Below are 17,620 nucleotides of genomic sequence, written 5' to 3' on the forward strand. Positions count from 1 at the left end.
TACTCCTCCCTCATGTGGTACCCTTCCTGCAGGCTCATCCTGACATGACCCTCCAGCATGACAATGCCACCAGCCATACTGCTCGTTCTGTGCGTGATTTCCTGCAAGACAGGAATGTCAGTGTTCTGCCATGGCCAGCGAAGAGCCCGGATCTCAAGCCCATTGAGCACGTCTGGGACCTGCTGGATCGGAGGGTGAGGGATAGGGCCATTCCCCCCAGAAATGTCCGGGAACTTGCAGGTGCCTTGGTGGAAGAGTGGGGTAACATCTCACAGCAAGAACTGGCAAATCTGGTGGTCCACAAGGAGGAGATGCACTGCAGTACTTAACACAGCTGGTGGCCACACCAGATACTGAATGTTACTTTTGATTTTGACCCCCCCTTTGTTCAGGGACACATTATTTAATTTATGTTAGTCACATGTCTGTGGAACTTGTTCAGTTTATGTCTCAGTTGTTGAATCTTATGTTCATACAAGTATTTACATGTTAAGTTTGCTAAAAATAATCGCAGTTGACAGTGAGAGGATTTTTCTTTTTTTGCTGAGTTTAGTTGTACCATAATAATTTGCAGTTAAGTATACTGTAGCTGCAACTTTGTAAACCTCCAATTGTCCTAATATTCCACCCACTAAAACCTCTCCCCACATCTAGGTCTGTTGTCAAGAAGACCATCAGACCATCTCCCTGACTCACCTTTGCGTCCTAAGGCAAACCCTTGGCCGACAATTGGCATTGGCCAGAGGGAAATATGGGCAGTACCATGATAAGATGAATATCGATGAGGATGCTTAAGAGAATTAGCCAAATAACATGTAAAACAGTCAGACAAAAATAAATAGTAACAGTAATAGAGAATATTAGAAATAATAACAGCACAATCTTATAAATGCATACTGATATTAGAAAGTCCTAGCATGGTTATAAACATGTCAGCCCAGCCTGCTCGGTTCATTGGATTCATATATATTTTTATATCGCAAGACCAGTCCTTTTTTTTTTTTAAATGTCCATTCCATGCAAGACATATATCCTGTTGTATTCTGACAAAAAAAAAGGAACAGATTCTACTGGCCGCTAATGACTGCAAGTAAAATGTAGAAGTAGTGTTTAACATTAAACCCTATAACAGGAACCCTATCAATGGTCAAAATTGAGTGAGACAGTAAATAGAAAATGTGTAATTTAATGCAAAAAAGTTGAGATTAATTGTAATTCAATCTCAAGGAAATAAATCAACTAACCGAAGGACAAGGATGTTTAATACAGGTATATATTACAATGTGCCATGTTATAATACAGTCAGGTCTGTCCTAATTCAAAATAAGACATACTTGTTTCATTTGATTGTAAATTAAATTGAACATTTTAATCCACATTTGGTAGCAATTAAAGAGTTATTAATAATTAAGCTTGTTAGGGTATTATAGGAACCATACTTTCACGGTGTCATGAAAGTTCAGTTCAGAAATCGATGAGCTAAGCTGCAGTTTAGCTTGGCGGGTCACACAAACTTGAGATTTTAACGTATGGTCTGGGGTAAACGGTGTGGGGAGAACCAATAAGGGGGACCAAGAAGAACATTGAGTGGTCGAATATGATACACCGCTTGTAAAAGACGTCATTCTGATGTCATAAAAGTACAAGCCATTGAACACAACGGAAGGACTCTTTTACAGTACAGGATTCTTTTCCTGCATTAGCCAATAAAGTGCTAATCTAAATGTATACACAGAGACATATTCCTCAAAATAATAATTTCATCATTGCAATTGGTATAGTTTCCCCTTGGGTCAAAGGTGTGGTCTAACTACCATAATCATAAATATATATCAGGTTGTCAGGTTTGCATATGAAGGAAGCTCCACCGCTCTTCTAGGTACTACATCCTCCATCCACATCTTATTTGGCCAATAATATGATTATTTTCTTTATCATCTATGTATTATACAGATTATCTTTTTAACTGTGTCTGTATAAAAGCATTAATAAAAGTAGACTTAATAGGTGTAATAATGTTTGCCATTTTTTTCCTGTGAGACCATACATTTTTCCACTCCCATTGATCTAATTTGTACAAAGACAATACAATAATCCAGCCATGCAATGCTGGGGTTTTCTGTTTAGTTTGTTTTAAGCGTTCTGCATCTCCTTGCCGATCTTGTAGCTCAGGATCTTGTTCCAGTCGATCTTGGTGCGCGTCACAGGAAGCTGGCGGCGTAAGGCTTTGAAGGTAGTGTCCGACATGGTCTGGTAATTCTCGTTGATGGCGGTCTGACGGGGAAAGAGGAGGGCGGAATTAGGGAGGGCTTTGGGGTGTCACAATAGAGATAGGCATTTCAGAAATTATTGTACTATTGGAATAATATCAACAACAACAAAAATTATATGATATCCGGATGGAGAATTGCTCTTGACTCTCTTGACCAAACAAAATGATGCAAGTGGACATTCAAATAAACATTCTACCACAGTAACCATGTTACTTTTGATAACCCATTTGATTCTGAGTTTGGACAATTATTTCTAAGATGCTTTTCCAGAACTCACTTCACTCGCACATAAGAGGGAGGGCTTGCGCTACCGGTGCTGGCACATGCGCAGATAAAACACACAGCTGGAACGCCGATTAAACTGTTTACATGTCCTAATTATTCAACAAATTGCTCAGAAAAGCAGGTGTTTTTAAATCGGCCTATGCTTACTATGATAATGACCTTATGCCCGATTAAGATAAGCCGAGTGAGGTGTTTACATGACTAATGCAATACTCTGCCTAATGCTATAATCAGTTTAATATCGAATTATTAGTGTGCATGTAAACTTACTCAGTGAAAGAGAAGCCTGATTTTCACCATGATAGAACTGATACAAAAAAGTTATTGAGTGTTTTATATTGTTGTGTCAGGTCTTGTGGAAACATTTAGGTGCGCATTCCTGTAATTGCTATTTGAAATGGGTGGAAAATAGCACACCAATGTCAGGGCAGACTGGAGGGTTAAACGTGCACCATTATAAAAACTACACTCAAGAGTTGGTTGTTATATTAAATGAAAAATGTCAAAGTATATTTTTGTAGTTAACTTCTTTGGGATAGGGGGTGGTATTTTGACGTCCGGATGAAAAGCGTGCCCAAAGTAAACTGCCTGCTACTCAGGCCCAGAAGCTAGGATATGCATATAATTGGTAGATTTGGATAGAAAACACTAAAGTTTCTAAAACTGTTAAAATAATGTTTGAGTATAACAGAACTGAAATGGCAGGCAAAACCCAGAATATTGCACTTGTGATTTCATGAAAGTTTAATCTTTATAGTAATTTAATATGAATTTGGCGCTCTGCAATTTCACCGGAAGGTGTCGATCCGCAATAAGTTAACAATGTCATAAGGATAATTTAAATTGACTTTTTTCCCCCACTGTTAAAATATGCCTAAAAGAATTCTCAAAAAAGAACACTCACTTAAAGTAATCAAATAAGAACATCTATTCGGATATTCAATTAATCCATTAACCGTGCCCATCTCTAATAAGAACCACAATTGACAGGAATAGTGTCATGTGGTAATGGTTTCCAGATAATGTTGACGTTACACAAGTATATGAACAACACCTGACAGACCTGTCATGTGACACCAATGGCAAAATATGACGCTTATTATTGCATGTACTTGAAGTTACAGCAATTTGTATATGTACAGGTAACGGCCAAATTAATGGAAACACGAGTAAATGAGGGATACAAAGTATATTAAAAGCAATTAACATTCTATAATGCTTAGGGTCACATAAGAATGCTGGGCAAGCCATTATCTTGGCTACCATGGCTATGTCCCCATTGGATGACAATGCCCTCATCCACGGGGCATGAGTGGTCACTGAATGATTTGATGAGCATGAAAACAAACGTAAACCATATGCCATGGCCGTCTCAGACACCAGATCTCAACCCGATTTGAAAACTTAGGGAAGATTCTGGAGCGGCGCTTGAGACAGCGTTTTCTACCACCATTAACAAAACACAAAATTATGGAATTTCTCGTGGAAGAATGATGTTGCATCCCTCCAAGAGTGCCAGACACTTGTAGCTTGTAGCGGTCCAACACCGTATTAAGACACTATGTTAGCTTTTCCTTTATTTTGGCAGTTACCTGTATGTGCCCATATCAAAGAGTTCCCATTCCTAATCCCACACACACCTGGTAGTCGTTCTCCACAGCCTCCATGATCTTGATGAACTCCTTTGCAGTTGCAGCTTCGTTCTGGTGGAGAGGAACAGAGTGGAAATCGGGAGGTGAAACAAGAGATGTCCAAGTAATGAGCATAAAAATTACATACCTAACCCAAATACTTTACAGCAGAGGGGTTCATTTCTGTGAATGTTTTCAATGGGGGTTGTTCCACATGTATTCTATTTTAATAAAGCACTCACAGATATGGACATGGATTCCTGGACCTCTTTGTGGCTGACCAGCTGAACGTTGCCGTCTTCATAGTAATGAACCTACATCCAGACAGAGTAAAAAAAAAAATATATATATATAAAAAAAAAAAATACAAATATTTAACCTGTATTTAACTAGGCAAGTCAGTTAAGAACAAATTCTTATTTACAACGACGCTGGGCCAATTGTGCGCCGACCTATGGGACTCCCAATCACGGCCGGTAATGACACAGCCTGGAATCGAACCAAGGTCTGTAGTGACGCCTCTAGCACTGAGATGCAGTGCCTTAGACCGCTGCGCCACTCGGGAGCCCAGAGTAGTGTGTGATGATCATAAAAGTAACCATGCCCAAATGTACACACATATACAGTGCCTTCAGAAAGTATTCATACCTCTCGACTTAGTCCACATTTTGTTGAGTTACAACCAAAAGGGATCAAATTGACTTTTTTCCCCCTCACCCATCCACACACAATTCCCCATAATGAAAAAGTGAAAACATGTTTACATTTTTTTGGGCTAATTTATAGAAAATGAAATACATAAATATCGCACTTACATAAATATTCAAACCCCATGTTAGAATCACCCTTGACAGTGATTACAGCTGTGAGTCTTTCTGGGTAAGTCTCTAAGAGCTTTGCGCACCTGGACTGTACAATATTTGCACATTCTTAAAAACAAATACTCAAGCTCTGTCAAGTTCGTTGTTGATCATTGCTAGACAGACATTTAAGTCTTGCCATAGATTTCAGGCCAATTTAAGTCAAAACTGTAACTAGGCCAACCAGGAATATTCAATGTCATCTTGGTAAGCAACTTCAGTGTATATTTGGCCTTGTGTTTTATGCTATTCACCTGTTGAAAGGTGAATGTGTCTCCCTGCCTCTATTGGAAAGCAGACTGAACCAGGTTTTCCTCTAGGATTTTGCCTGTGCTTAGCTCTATTCCATTTATTTTTATCCTAAAAAAACTCCCTATTCCTTGTCAATGACAAGCATACCCATAACATGATGCAGCCAATACCATGCTGGAAAATATGAAGAGCGGTACACAGTGATGTGTTGTGTTGGATTTGCCCCCGACATATTCAGGACAAAAAGTGAATTGCATTGACACATTTTTTGCAGTATTACTTTAGTGCCATGTTGCAAACAGGACGCATGTTTTGGAATATTTCTTATTCTGTACAGCAGGGATCATCAACTAGATTTAGCCGCGGGACGATTTCGTCTTATGCGGAACATAATTACAAATCATTTGTAGACTACAAATTGACTGCAAGAAGCCCAAACAGATAAAGACTAAAGCAATCATTTCAAATCTGGCTTACATTTGTTTACGATCACGTGTCTCTCTATTATGCGCGTGAATACTGATTTCCTGGTGTTTTTAATAGTCTTACGTCCAATAAACTGTTTTGTTTTTGTTTAGAAAACTTGGGGGGACAAATAAAACCCATTTGGCCTGCGGGCAGTGCCGCGAGTTGGGGAAACCTGCTGTGCAGGCTTCCTTTTCACTCTGTCAATTAGGTTACTATTGTGCAGCAACTACAATGTTGTTGATCCATACTCAGTTTTCTCCCATCACGGCCATTAAACTCAAAACTATTTTTGTCACCATTGGCCTCACGGTGAAATCCCTGAGTAGTTTCCTTCCTTTAAAGGCAACCGAGTTAGGAACGATGACTGTATCTTTGTAGTGACGAAGTGTATTGATACACCCTCCAAAGTGTAATCAAAGGGATCATCAACATCTGCTTTTTGTATTTTTACCCATCTACCAATAGGTGCCCTTCTTTGTGAGGCATTGGAAAACCTCCCTGGTCTTTGTGGTTAAATCTGTGGTTGAAATTCCCTGCTCGACCTTACAGATAATTGTATGTGTAGGGTACAGAGATGAAGTAGTCATTAAAAAAATGTTAAACACTATATTGCAATATTGTGACTTGTTAAGCAAAGCTTTACCCCTGAACTTATTTAGGCTTGCTATTAGAAAGGGGTTGAATATTTATTGATTCAAGACATTTCAGCTTTACATTTTTTAGTCCATTACCTTCCAGTTCCGGTGGCATGGATGAAACGGGTGGCTTTCCCATGGCTTTTCTTTAGCAAAACAACAGACTTCTGCTCACTTCTAAAGTGGATACATACTCAACGAAAACTGGAAAGTTTGGAGACAGCGGCAAATGTGACAGAGGTGCGACTCCATGACCTGGAAACAGCGCCAACTAAGCTAGAAACAGTGCGCACCATAAGGGTCCTCTCCAGAACGTATTTCGATGTTTGATTGTACGAATCCACAGTTCTGAAGTCAAACTGCAAATTGTTCGTCTCGCAGCGGAATCGGGGGCTCTGATCTATGCGGAGAAGAGGATCAATATCTACCCAGATCGGAGTGCCGAACTGCTAAAACAACGAAGTGAGATCCCAGCCACGCAAGCTAAACCTGAGATGCGGCTTCATCCACCCGGCAAAACTCAACTTGACCTTCCAGAAACACAACACACGCGTTTTCCACTGCCAAGGAGGCTCAAGACTTCTTTGATAAGCACATCAAGTACAACACACAAAAAAGACGAGCTGACAGATCTAGGCTAACCCCAATTTTGCTGCCTCAATATTCAGGTATGCTATCCATGCAGCCTAGCATATGGCTGTGACGATGCCCTCAGCATAAGACAATGATGAGGAAACCAAATTGGGTAAAAGGGACACCATTATTATTATTGCTGAACATTGGACTTTGTTATTATTATATTGCCAATGTTCCAGGACATTTAAACGTCGATGACATAGCTATTAAATGGACAATATATTAAGGTGCCATACAGACTGGGGTTGCATCCCTACGGGGTAGATTGTTTGGTAGTTAGGCTGTTGGTTGACCGAGATTGTTCGAGCAGTACCACACACACACAACCACACACCAACACACACACACACACACACACACACACACACACACACACACACACAGTACCAGTCAAAAGTTTGGACACACCTACTCATTCAAGGGTGAGTAGGTGCATTTGAGCCAATCAGTTCTGTTGTGACAAGGTAGGGATGGTATACAGAAGATAGCCCTATTTTGTAAAAGACGAAGTCCATATTATAGCAAGAACAGCTGAAATAAGCAAAGAGAAACGACAGTCCATCATTACTTTAAGACATGAAGGTCAGTCATTCCTGAAAATTTCCAGAACTTTGAAAGATCCTTCAAGTGCAGTCGCAGAAACCATCAAGCGCTATGATAAAACTGGCTCTCATGAGGACCGCCACAGGACAGGAAGACCCAGAGTTACCTCTGCTGCAGAGGATAAGTTCATTAGAGTTACCAGCCTCAGAAATTGCAGCCCAACTAAATGCTTCAGAGTTCAAGTAACAGACATCTCAATATCAACTGTTCAGAGGAGACTGCGTGAGTCAGGCCTTCATGGTCAAATTGCTTCAAAGAAACCACTACTAAAGTACACCAATAAGAAGAGACTTGCTTGGGCCAAGAAACATGAGCAATGGACATTAGACCGGTGGAAATCTGTCCTTTGGTCTGATGAGTCCACATTTTTGACTTTTTGCTCCAACCGCCATGTCTATGTAAGACACAGAGTAGGGGAACGGATGATCTCTGCATGTGTGGTTCCCACCGTGAAGCATGGAGGAGGAGGGGTGATGGTGTTTTGCTGGTGACACTGTTGGTGATTTATTTAGAATTCAAGGCACACTTAACCAGCATAGCTACCACAGCATTCTGCAGTGATACGCCATCCCATCTGGTTTGGGCTTAGTGGGACTATCATTTGTTTTACAACAGGACATTGATTCAAAACAAAACCTTGAGGCTGTGGAAGGGCTATTTGACCAAGGAGAGTGATGAGTGCTGCATCAGATGACCTGGCCTCCACAATCACCCGACCTCAACCCAATTAGGTGGTTTGGGATGAGTTGGACCGCAGAGTGAAGGAAAAGCAGGCAGCAAGTGCTCATCATATGTGGGAACTCCTTCAAGACTGTTGGAAAAGCATTCCTCGTGAAGCTGGTTGAGAGAATGCCAAGAGTGTGCAAAGGGTGGCTACTTTCATGAATAGTGGTAGAGACTCAGATGACCTCTGGGAGTCAACTCCAAAGAGACCACATTCAAGTCCTCCATCCCACACTCATTCAAATGTAGGAACAGGTTCCTCCAGTCTGACACCTGCTGCTGTCTCGGTCTCTGGCTCCACACCCACCCCAGGCCAAAATACATAACTGCAGACCTGAATGTGCCACAGGATCAAAACAGCACAGCAGGGAGGTGTTGTACTCTGTGCCACAAGACATCTCCCATCCCCTGCACTACTTGTGTTGTTACCCTCTGCTTCACAGCAGAAAGAGACTGCTATGGGACTTGGCATCAGCAGCACAATCTGGTGTAGAGGACTGTGGGTGTACGAAATACTCTAATTGTAAATAGTTATTTTTTCCACTTCGTGTGTGGTTTGTGGAGTGTGCACTTATGACATTAGATCAGTGTTGGCTGCTAACTTGGCCCTTATATTAATTAGTTCACTTCTGTGTTGGGAGGCATTGGATCAGCGTTCTCGTCGCATCTCGTTAGTACCTTTTATGTAGGGACGCTAATGAGCCATCATGTAGGACATTCCTGGGAGTGTGTGAACTTTTTTACAAATTATTACCATAGCATTTTTGTATGTTCTCTATAGTTATGTACTTGAAAATGTATCAATCGACTAATTCGGCCACTTGGGTACATTTGGGCAAAGTCGTGAGGGACACCTGGGAGACTCATACTAAATATTATGTAGCTCTCTCATTCTTGAATGTATCAGTCTAAAACTTTGCACACACTGTTGCCCTCTTGTGGACAACACCTACATTTACCTCAGCTTCCTCTCTCAATGTATGGCCTTTTTTGCATTTCAAAGATGCAACAAAAATACAATTAGAAAACATGTTGTTTTTGTTCGTATTATCTTTTACCATATCTATTGTGTTATATTCTCCTACATTAATTTCACATTTCCACAAACTTCAAAGTGTTTCCTTTCGAATAGTGTCAAGAATAGGCATATCCTTGCTTCAGGTCCTGAGCTACAGGCAACTAGATTTGAGTGTCATTTTAGGCGGATATTGAGATGAAGGGTCCTATCCAGAAAAGGTTGAACGGAAGCAAAACGGAATGAAAACGGGGATAAAATGACTTGAATATGTCCAATAGAAACTGTTGGACTAATGATTACACCCTAGATCAGCTAGATGCAGGCAAGACGGTATCGAATGTGTCACCTTGATTACTCACATTAATCTCTTAACCTGTGCACCTACGCTGTAAACTTTCATTCGTAGGCTAGGTTGTAGCAACCTGATGATGGTTATAGGGAAAACGAGAGTATCATGTACTAGCCTAAACCTATCGATGTTACATTGAGATGGGTGAATTTAAATAAGAATGACAGTCATGTAATAAGCTGTAATAGAAAAAAAGCCATGCTCATAAAAAATGGTCCTCCCTCATCTTAAAACGGCACCGACCACCACCGGTGTAGGCCAGTGACACAACACCTCAATTGAATCCATTTTAAATTCAGGCTGTAACACAACAAAATGTGGAAAAAGTAAAAGGGTGTGAATACTTTGAAGGCTCTGTATGAATACGCACACGTGTACACACACACACACACACCTGGATTTTCATTATTCCGGCCACTTGAGTAGTGGAGGAGCCGATGGTGAATTTCCACTCTGACCTCCAACGTCCATTCCTTTACAAAGAGAGAGAAAAGACAAAGAATTTTTTTACATCCACAAGCTCATATAAAGTGCGTCTGAGTTTGGTGTCGTCTCCCTCTACCTCCACTATACAGCCAAGTCTTTCCTCAGCGGAAATCAGATCATTACACTCAAGGAGCCTTAAGCCCAGTAAAAGCCCACCCGCAAAAAGAGGATTGCCACAACCCTTACTCAATTAAATTAACCTGATCAGCGCTGGCTCAACAAGGTAATGGGGGGCCACTGATCTCTAAACCAACAGGCAGCGGTTAGCTAAGTACCGAACAAAGCAAGCTTAGATTGTGTTGAAACAGTGTTTAGCGTATAAACCAGACAATTGATGGTTCACAGGCTAAACAAACTTTGATTCTGCCTGGAGAGATTTAGAAACCATTTACAGTGCATTTGGGAAATAATTCAAAACCCTTGACTTAAATTATTCCTCTCTCCCTAAATCTGTATAAAAACAAACTCGGAAACATCACATTTACATAAGTATTAAGACCCTATACTCAGCACCTTTGGAAGTGATTACAGCCTTGAGTCTTCTTGAGTATGACGCTACAAGCTTGGCACACCTGTATTTGGGGAGTTTCTCCCATTCTTCACTGCAGATCCTCTCAAGCTGTGTCAGGTTGGATGCGGAGCGTCACAGCTATTTTCAGGTCTCTCCAGAGATGTTTGATTGGGTTCAAGTCCAGGCACTGGTTGGGCCAGTCAAGGACATTTAGAGACTTGCCCTGAAGCCACTCCTGCATTGTCTTGGCTGTGTGCTTAGAGTCGTCGTCCTGTTGGAAGGTGAACCTTCGTAGTCGGAGGTCCTGAGCACTCTGCAGCAGGTTTTCATTAAGGATCTCTGTACTTTGCTCCGTTCATCTTTCCCTCGATCCTGACTAGTCTCCCAGTCCCTGCCACTAAAAAACATCCCCACAGCATGATGCTGCCACCACCATGCTTCACCGTAGGGATGGTGCCAGGTTGCCTCCAGATGTGACACTTGGCTTTCTGGCCAAAGAGTTCAATCTTGGTTTCATCAGACCAGAGAATCTTGTTTCTCATGGTCTGAGAGTCCTTTAGGTGCCTTTTGGCAAACTCCAAGCGGGCAATCATGTGTCTTTTACTGAGGAGTGGCTTCCATCTGGCCATTCTACCATAACTGCCTGATTGGTTGGAGTAGTGCAGCGATGGTTGTACTTCTGAAAGGTTCTCCCATCTCCACAGAGGAACTCTGGAGCTCTGTCAGAGTGACCATCAGGTTCCTGGTCACCTCCCTGACCAAGGCCCTTCTCCCCTGATTGCTCAGTTTGGCCGGGCGGCCAGCTCTAGGAAGAGTCTTGGTGGTTCCAAACTTCTTCCATTTAAGAATGATGGAGGCCACTGTGTTCTTGGAGACCTTCAAAGCTGCAGACATTTTTTGGTATCCTTCCCCAGCTCTGTGCTTCAACACAATCCTGTCTCAGAGCTCTACGGACAATACCTTGGTTTTTGCTCTGACATGCACTGTCAACCATGGGACCTTATATAGACAGGTGTGTACCTTTCCATATCATGTCCAATCAATTGAATTTACCACAGGTGGACACCAATCAAGTTGTAGAAACATCTCAAGGATGATCAATGGAAACAGGATGCACCTGAGCTCAATTTCAAGTGTCATAGCAAAGGTTCCGAATACTTATGTAAACAAGGTATTTCTCTTTTTATTTGTAATAAATGTGCAAAAATTCTAAAAACTTGTTTTCACTTTGCCATTATGGGCTATTGTGTTTAGATTGCTGATGATAAAAAAAAAATATGTAATCCATTTTAGAATAAGGCTGTAATGTAACAAAATGTGGAAAAAGTCAAAGGTCTGAATACTTTCCGAAGGCATTGCAAACGATTAGAAACCTAAACTACAAGTGTACTTCATTCACCCCGCATGTTTGATTCCAAAAATCCATACATACCAAAAGTTTTTGGGCTGAAACTGATGACACTCGATACACACGATGATGGTTTGATGTCCATCAATGGTTTTGCCGTAAATCTAAGGGGAGAAGCGACACATATTTTCAGTGAACTCCGTTATCACATAATATTAGCTACATGATCTAATGACAAATTCAACAGTGCAGGATCAGTGCAAGAAACAGGTGTTATGCAGCCCAAACGTACAGTGCAGACTCCGTTGGGGTAGTGCTCCTTGACGTAGGCCCGGACAGCACCGTCCACAGCACTCCTCCAGCCCTCCATTGCTCCGTCCAAAGCGTGTGGCTGTGGGTCGCTGGCCTCCTTCCTCAGATGGTCAAACTTAAAGGAGATCTTGTTTTTAGGGTCCAGGACCCTGCCGTTGCCCAGGTCTCCATGCTCTGTGATTAAGACCTGGAGAGGAGGAGGGGTCAAATGATTAGAGAAAATGGTTGTGTAGTTAAGAATAGGACAAAAAAAAAAACACACTGAACAAAAATATAAAATCGCAACATGTAAAGTGTTGGTCCCATGTTTCATGAGCTGAAATGAAAGATCCCCGAAATTTTCCATGCGCAGAAAATACATCTCTCAAATTTTGTGCACAAATTTCTTTACATCCCTGTTAGTGAGCATTTCTCCTTTGCTAAGATAATGCATCCACCTGACAGGTGCAGCATATCAAGAAGCTGATTAAACAGCATGATCATTACACAGGTGCACCTTGTGCTGGGGACACTAACAGGCCACTAAAATGTGCAGTTCTGTTACACAACAGGGATTAACACGGTTAACCGGGATCATTTCACATTTCCCGAACAAATAAAATGACAAGACCTGAGAAATTACAATAGTTTCTAATGCAATTCGACAAAATACACAACATGTGCAGCAGTAGATTGGCCAAAAATAAAATTGCACATTATCTAAACAGGTTGTCACATGGAAGCCTTTAGCCTAGCATATTTACTTCATACAAAGTCGGCATAAATTCAAAGCACACGCATAATTGACACTGCCAGTCCGAATGCAGATGAAATTTCACATCAGAACCAAACCTCGAGCCCAGGCCTGGTCCGACATCAAAGAAATTAAAATGAGCTCCAACCCGAAAAAAATAACAGCTTTTTAGAAAGACTGCTGAACTATTAATCAAATGGCCACCTGGACCATTTACATTGACCCCCCCCCCTTGCAACTCGCTGTTTATTATCTACAGTCGTATGAAAAAGTTTGGGCACCCCTGACAATTTCCATGATTTCCATTTATAAATAATTGGGTGTTTCGATCAGCAATTTCATTTTGATCTATCAAATAACTATTTCAGTAGTGAAATGAGGTTTATTGGATTAACAGAAAATGTGCAATATGCATCAAAACAAAATTAGACAGGTGCATAAATTTGGGCACCCCAATAGAAAAATCACATCAATATTTAGTAGAGCCTCCTTTTGCTAAAATAACAGCCTCTAGACGCTTCCCATAGCCTCTAATGAGTGTCTGGATTCTGGATTAAGGTATTTTGGACCATTCCTCCTTACAAAACATCTCCAGTTCAGTTAGGTTTGATGGTTGCCGAGCATGGACAGCCCGCTTCAAATCATCCCACAGATTCTCAATGATATTCAGGTCTGGGGACTGGGATTGCCATTCCAGAACATTGTACTTGTTCCTCTGCATAAATGCCCGGGTAGATTTTGAGCAGTGTTTTGGGTCGTTGTCTTGTTGAAATATCCAGCGCCGGCGTAACTTCAACTTTGTGACTGATTCTTCAACATTATTCCCAAGAATCTGCTGATATTGAGTGGAATCCATGCGACCCTCAACTTTAACAAGATTCCCAGTACCGGCACTGGCCACACAGCCCCACAGCATGATGGAACCCCCACCAAATTTCACTGTGGGTAGCAAGTGTTTTTCTTGGAACACTGTGTTATTTTGCCGCCATGCATAACATCCCTTGTTATGACCAAATAACTCAATCTTTGTTTCGTCCACAGCACCTTATTCCAAAATGAAGCTGGCTTGTCCAAATGTGCGTTTGCATACCTCAAGCGACTCTGTTTGTGGCGTGTGTGCAGAAAAGGCTTCTTCCGCATCTCCCATACAGCTTCTCCTTGTGCAAAGTGCGCTGAATTGTTGAACGATGCACAGTGACACCATCTGCAGCAAGATGATGTTGTAGGTCTTTGGAGGTGGTCTGTGGGCTGTTTTTGACCGTTCTCACCATCCTTCGCCTTTGGCGAAGTGTTGCGCTGCATGAGGTAAATGGTGGTCACACCAGATACTGACTGGTTTTCTGATCCATGCCCCTAGCTTTAAAAAAAAAAAAGTTATCTGTGACTAACAGATGCATCTGTATACCCAGTCATGTGAAATCCATAGATTAGGGCCTAATGAATTGATTCCAATTGACTGATTTCCTTATATGAACTGTAACTCAGTAAAATCTTTGAAATTGTTGCGTTTATATTTTTGTTCAGTGTATATGAGTTGTGTGACCCATTCCTTATATTCCTGACAGTCTAGTGTGCTAACCAAAACATTTATCAGTGAATCATTGTGTTACCTAGGCAACAGCACAATCATGCTGAACTGGAATAGTACCAAGAGAGGAATTATTGTTTGTATAGCAAACATGGAAACAACACAATCGATTTCAATGCGACAAGGCTAATATTCTTCAGTTCATCCACTTAGACATCCCTAAGGCTGGTCTCATTCATCTAGTCCAAATGACCAGAGCTGTTTATCCCTATAGCGATCCGTTTCTAATGACACCGGGTCAATAGCATCACAGGGTATGGTTCTAGAGGGGCTGACTACGGTGTCTTGTTCCTCTGCATTTCTGGAGGACATGGTGAAGACCATTGTATTCCGACAGGTGGCTTCACTCCTACGTGACGCTCGTCTCTCAACGGACAGGTGAAAAATTGCAATCTGACATGAGATAATGAGTGTAGCCTACCTGTTCTTCATATTGCTCTACTTTCACCGGAGTAAACTGGTCCACGTTGTACTGTGCAAAAGCACTACAGAATCAAAACAGAAAACCAGGTACAAGCTTAAAAATCAGTGTCAGTAGTCAAATACTTCCTGGAGAAACAATGACTATTTCACAGTTGTCAATAGTACATTCACTCCATGTAGTAGATTGTCTATGACGTCAACTGACCACAAGTCTGAGTCACTTTGACAGTAAAGAGTGTCGACTTACTGCGCTGCACCTTCCCTGAGAAGATTGTCATTGTTGAGCAGCAATCGTACATCTGTGGGGGAGAACAGAACCACATGTCAGAGCTCAGAAACCTACAGCAAACACACAGAAGGATTCACACAAAAAAGTAACTGCACACACACACCTAGCATGGGGCTAAAACTGACAAATCAAACACACACACAGAGACAGAGAGACAGACAGAGACAGAGACAGAGAGAGAGAGAGACTGAGACCATTAGAAACATAGAGAGAAAGAGAGAGACTTAGAATGAGGTTAAAGAAGACATGACAAGCTGACACAAAGTAAAGGGCTGTGAAATCAAAAGAGATGAAAGGAGAAGCGATGGCACATTGGTAGCGGGGAGTGTGTGTGTGTTTGGCTGCGATAAGGAGGCGCAGACAGCCCCCCAGCGCTCCTCAGTGACAAAGCTAATCATGATGGGGGGCAGGATTATACGCACGCACAGCCCTCGGAATCCATCCAATAAATAGATCATCTTTAAGCCCTCTCCCCAACACACACTTATCCTCTCAATTCCTCCCCTCTTTTCACAACCTCATCTCACTGTCAGCTGCTTAAAGGAGGCTCCCCTGTCCTGTGACAGTGTGTCACATTTTTAACAGAGGCAGTGTGTTAAAGTTCAGACACACCGGTAGGGATTGTCTAACGTTTGCTGCACACAGTACTTAGCACCTCTGAACACTGTCGGCAGTCAATCTCGTTTGTGTTCACACAGCAAAGACCTTGAAGTCATCAGCCACCAAAATACACCAAACCAGAAGGTGGCAGGAGTGTTGTTTGGCAATGCATGTTCATGTTGCTTATGGTCTAGATTCCAATGTTAGCTTGGTAGTGTTGGGGTAGGATCCTTGTCGATCATTTTCTTATTGGTGAAATCAGCAATCAGACAATATCTTTAAGTAAATCTATCAAAAACCTTTATTAATGCAATTGCAGACAGATGTTGACAAAGGGAATATAGCACGCATGTTTCCGAGTAAGTTCTGCAAAATAGGAAAGGGTCCAAGTTGCTTTAATATGCTTGCAGTCAACCCCTAGTGATGTAACTGCCTACGTCAACACCTTCTACTCATGAGACCAAGCCCATGCATATACAGTTATACAAACTTGCAGGAGAGACAATAGTTCCAGTGTTTTCTAAGGGCTCAGCAGTAATTCTCCACTCCCCAAATTGCGTTATAGTGGTATGTCTCACTAGTCTCTTATCTCTTTCACTCCCCTGCAGGGTTCTGTGTCTATGAATCTCTTTTAGCCCTGAGGCGCTTTCTCACAGACACCCTGTTTTGACTGCAATAACTCACACATCTCTCAGACCGTTTCTTATAAGAAGCAGAGACTAGAAAAGAACTGTGGAACAATATTAAACCTTATAATGCATATATATATTGCTAATCTGTAGTCCAGGACCCTATAAATGTAGTGGGAGAGGGGTCTTACAGCCCTTCCCCTTCTTAACACAACATAAGCATAATCAATTATTATAATACATCAATCATTTGGTGCAGCCCCATTCATGACCCCAAGGTGACCCCCCATCAGTAGCTAGCTGCGCTAAATGTTGCTATTTTGTAGAAAGCCCTTGGTGATACTAGCCAGATGACCAAAGATAGATAACGAAGAAACAAAATGTACTCTCCATAATCCCGTAGTGCCAGTGCCAATCCACATCCAAATGTTTAGCTAGCCCACTAACGTTAGCATATTCGCTAACTAGCCCAACATAGCTAGCTACAGGCACTAACACAGGCAGCTGTTTCATGGAAACTATCTAATCCACTTTAATTATAATGTCAATACTAGCTACAGTGTTTAGCTAGCTTGGAGGAAGTATTTAGTGTTGTGTGCATTGCATCTGTGCACTTAGCTAGCTACCATTGCATATGAAGTCTGACTGGCTAATCTGTGGCTGTACAGAGAAAATGCCCCCTTTTTTCATTTTTGTTGTCACTCCTGTTGGTTCCCCCATGTGGGGGTTCGTGCTTTCTGATTGGCTCAAAGTCAAGTTGTTGGCCTCTGACGAGCATTGCGATTCTACAAGTAGAAACGATAGGTTCGTCGCTACCGGGTCGGCACGTAGCAGGTACATCAAAATGAACTATGCGAGAAATGTCAGCGGAACTGCTTTTATGCATAAACATTAACATAACCATCATAATCGAAGTAAACGTTGAGTCACGCGATGACATGTAGTGTGGTCCTCCCACTATGACTTTT

At 41.7% G+C, this 17,620-nt stretch overlaps 1 protein-coding gene across 1 annotated transcript in view; it reads right to left on the reverse strand.

The window, feature by feature from the left end:
* Positions 1 to 1,245: 1,245 nt before the first annotated feature.
* The window catches only part of LOC139540293 (F-actin-capping protein subunit alpha-2-like), a 46,958-nt gene continuing 30,583 nt past the window's right edge, over positions 1,246 to 17,620 (reverse strand). The window contains exons 3-10 of the mRNA XM_071344034.1: positions 15,382 to 15,433; positions 15,133 to 15,196; positions 12,371 to 12,577; positions 12,163 to 12,242; positions 10,128 to 10,206; positions 4,432 to 4,503; positions 4,199 to 4,261; positions 1,246 to 2,274 (exon numbers count right to left, since the gene is read on the reverse strand). Of these exons, the coding sequence (XP_071200135.1) occupies positions 2,134 to 2,274; positions 4,199 to 4,261; positions 4,432 to 4,503; positions 10,128 to 10,206; positions 12,163 to 12,242; positions 12,371 to 12,577; positions 15,133 to 15,196; positions 15,382 to 15,433 (758 nt within the window). The 3' untranslated portion in view covers positions 1,246 to 2,133. The remainder of the gene's footprint in view (positions 2,275 to 4,198; positions 4,262 to 4,431; positions 4,504 to 10,127; positions 10,207 to 12,162; positions 12,243 to 12,370; positions 12,578 to 15,132; positions 15,197 to 15,381; positions 15,434 to 17,620) is intronic.

The sequence above is a fragment of the Salvelinus alpinus genome, chromosome 15, assembly GCF_045679555.1.
Source record: "Salvelinus alpinus chromosome 15, SLU_Salpinus.1, whole genome shotgun sequence".
NCBI lineage: Eukaryota > Metazoa > Chordata > Actinopteri > Salmoniformes > Salmonidae > Salvelinus > Salvelinus alpinus.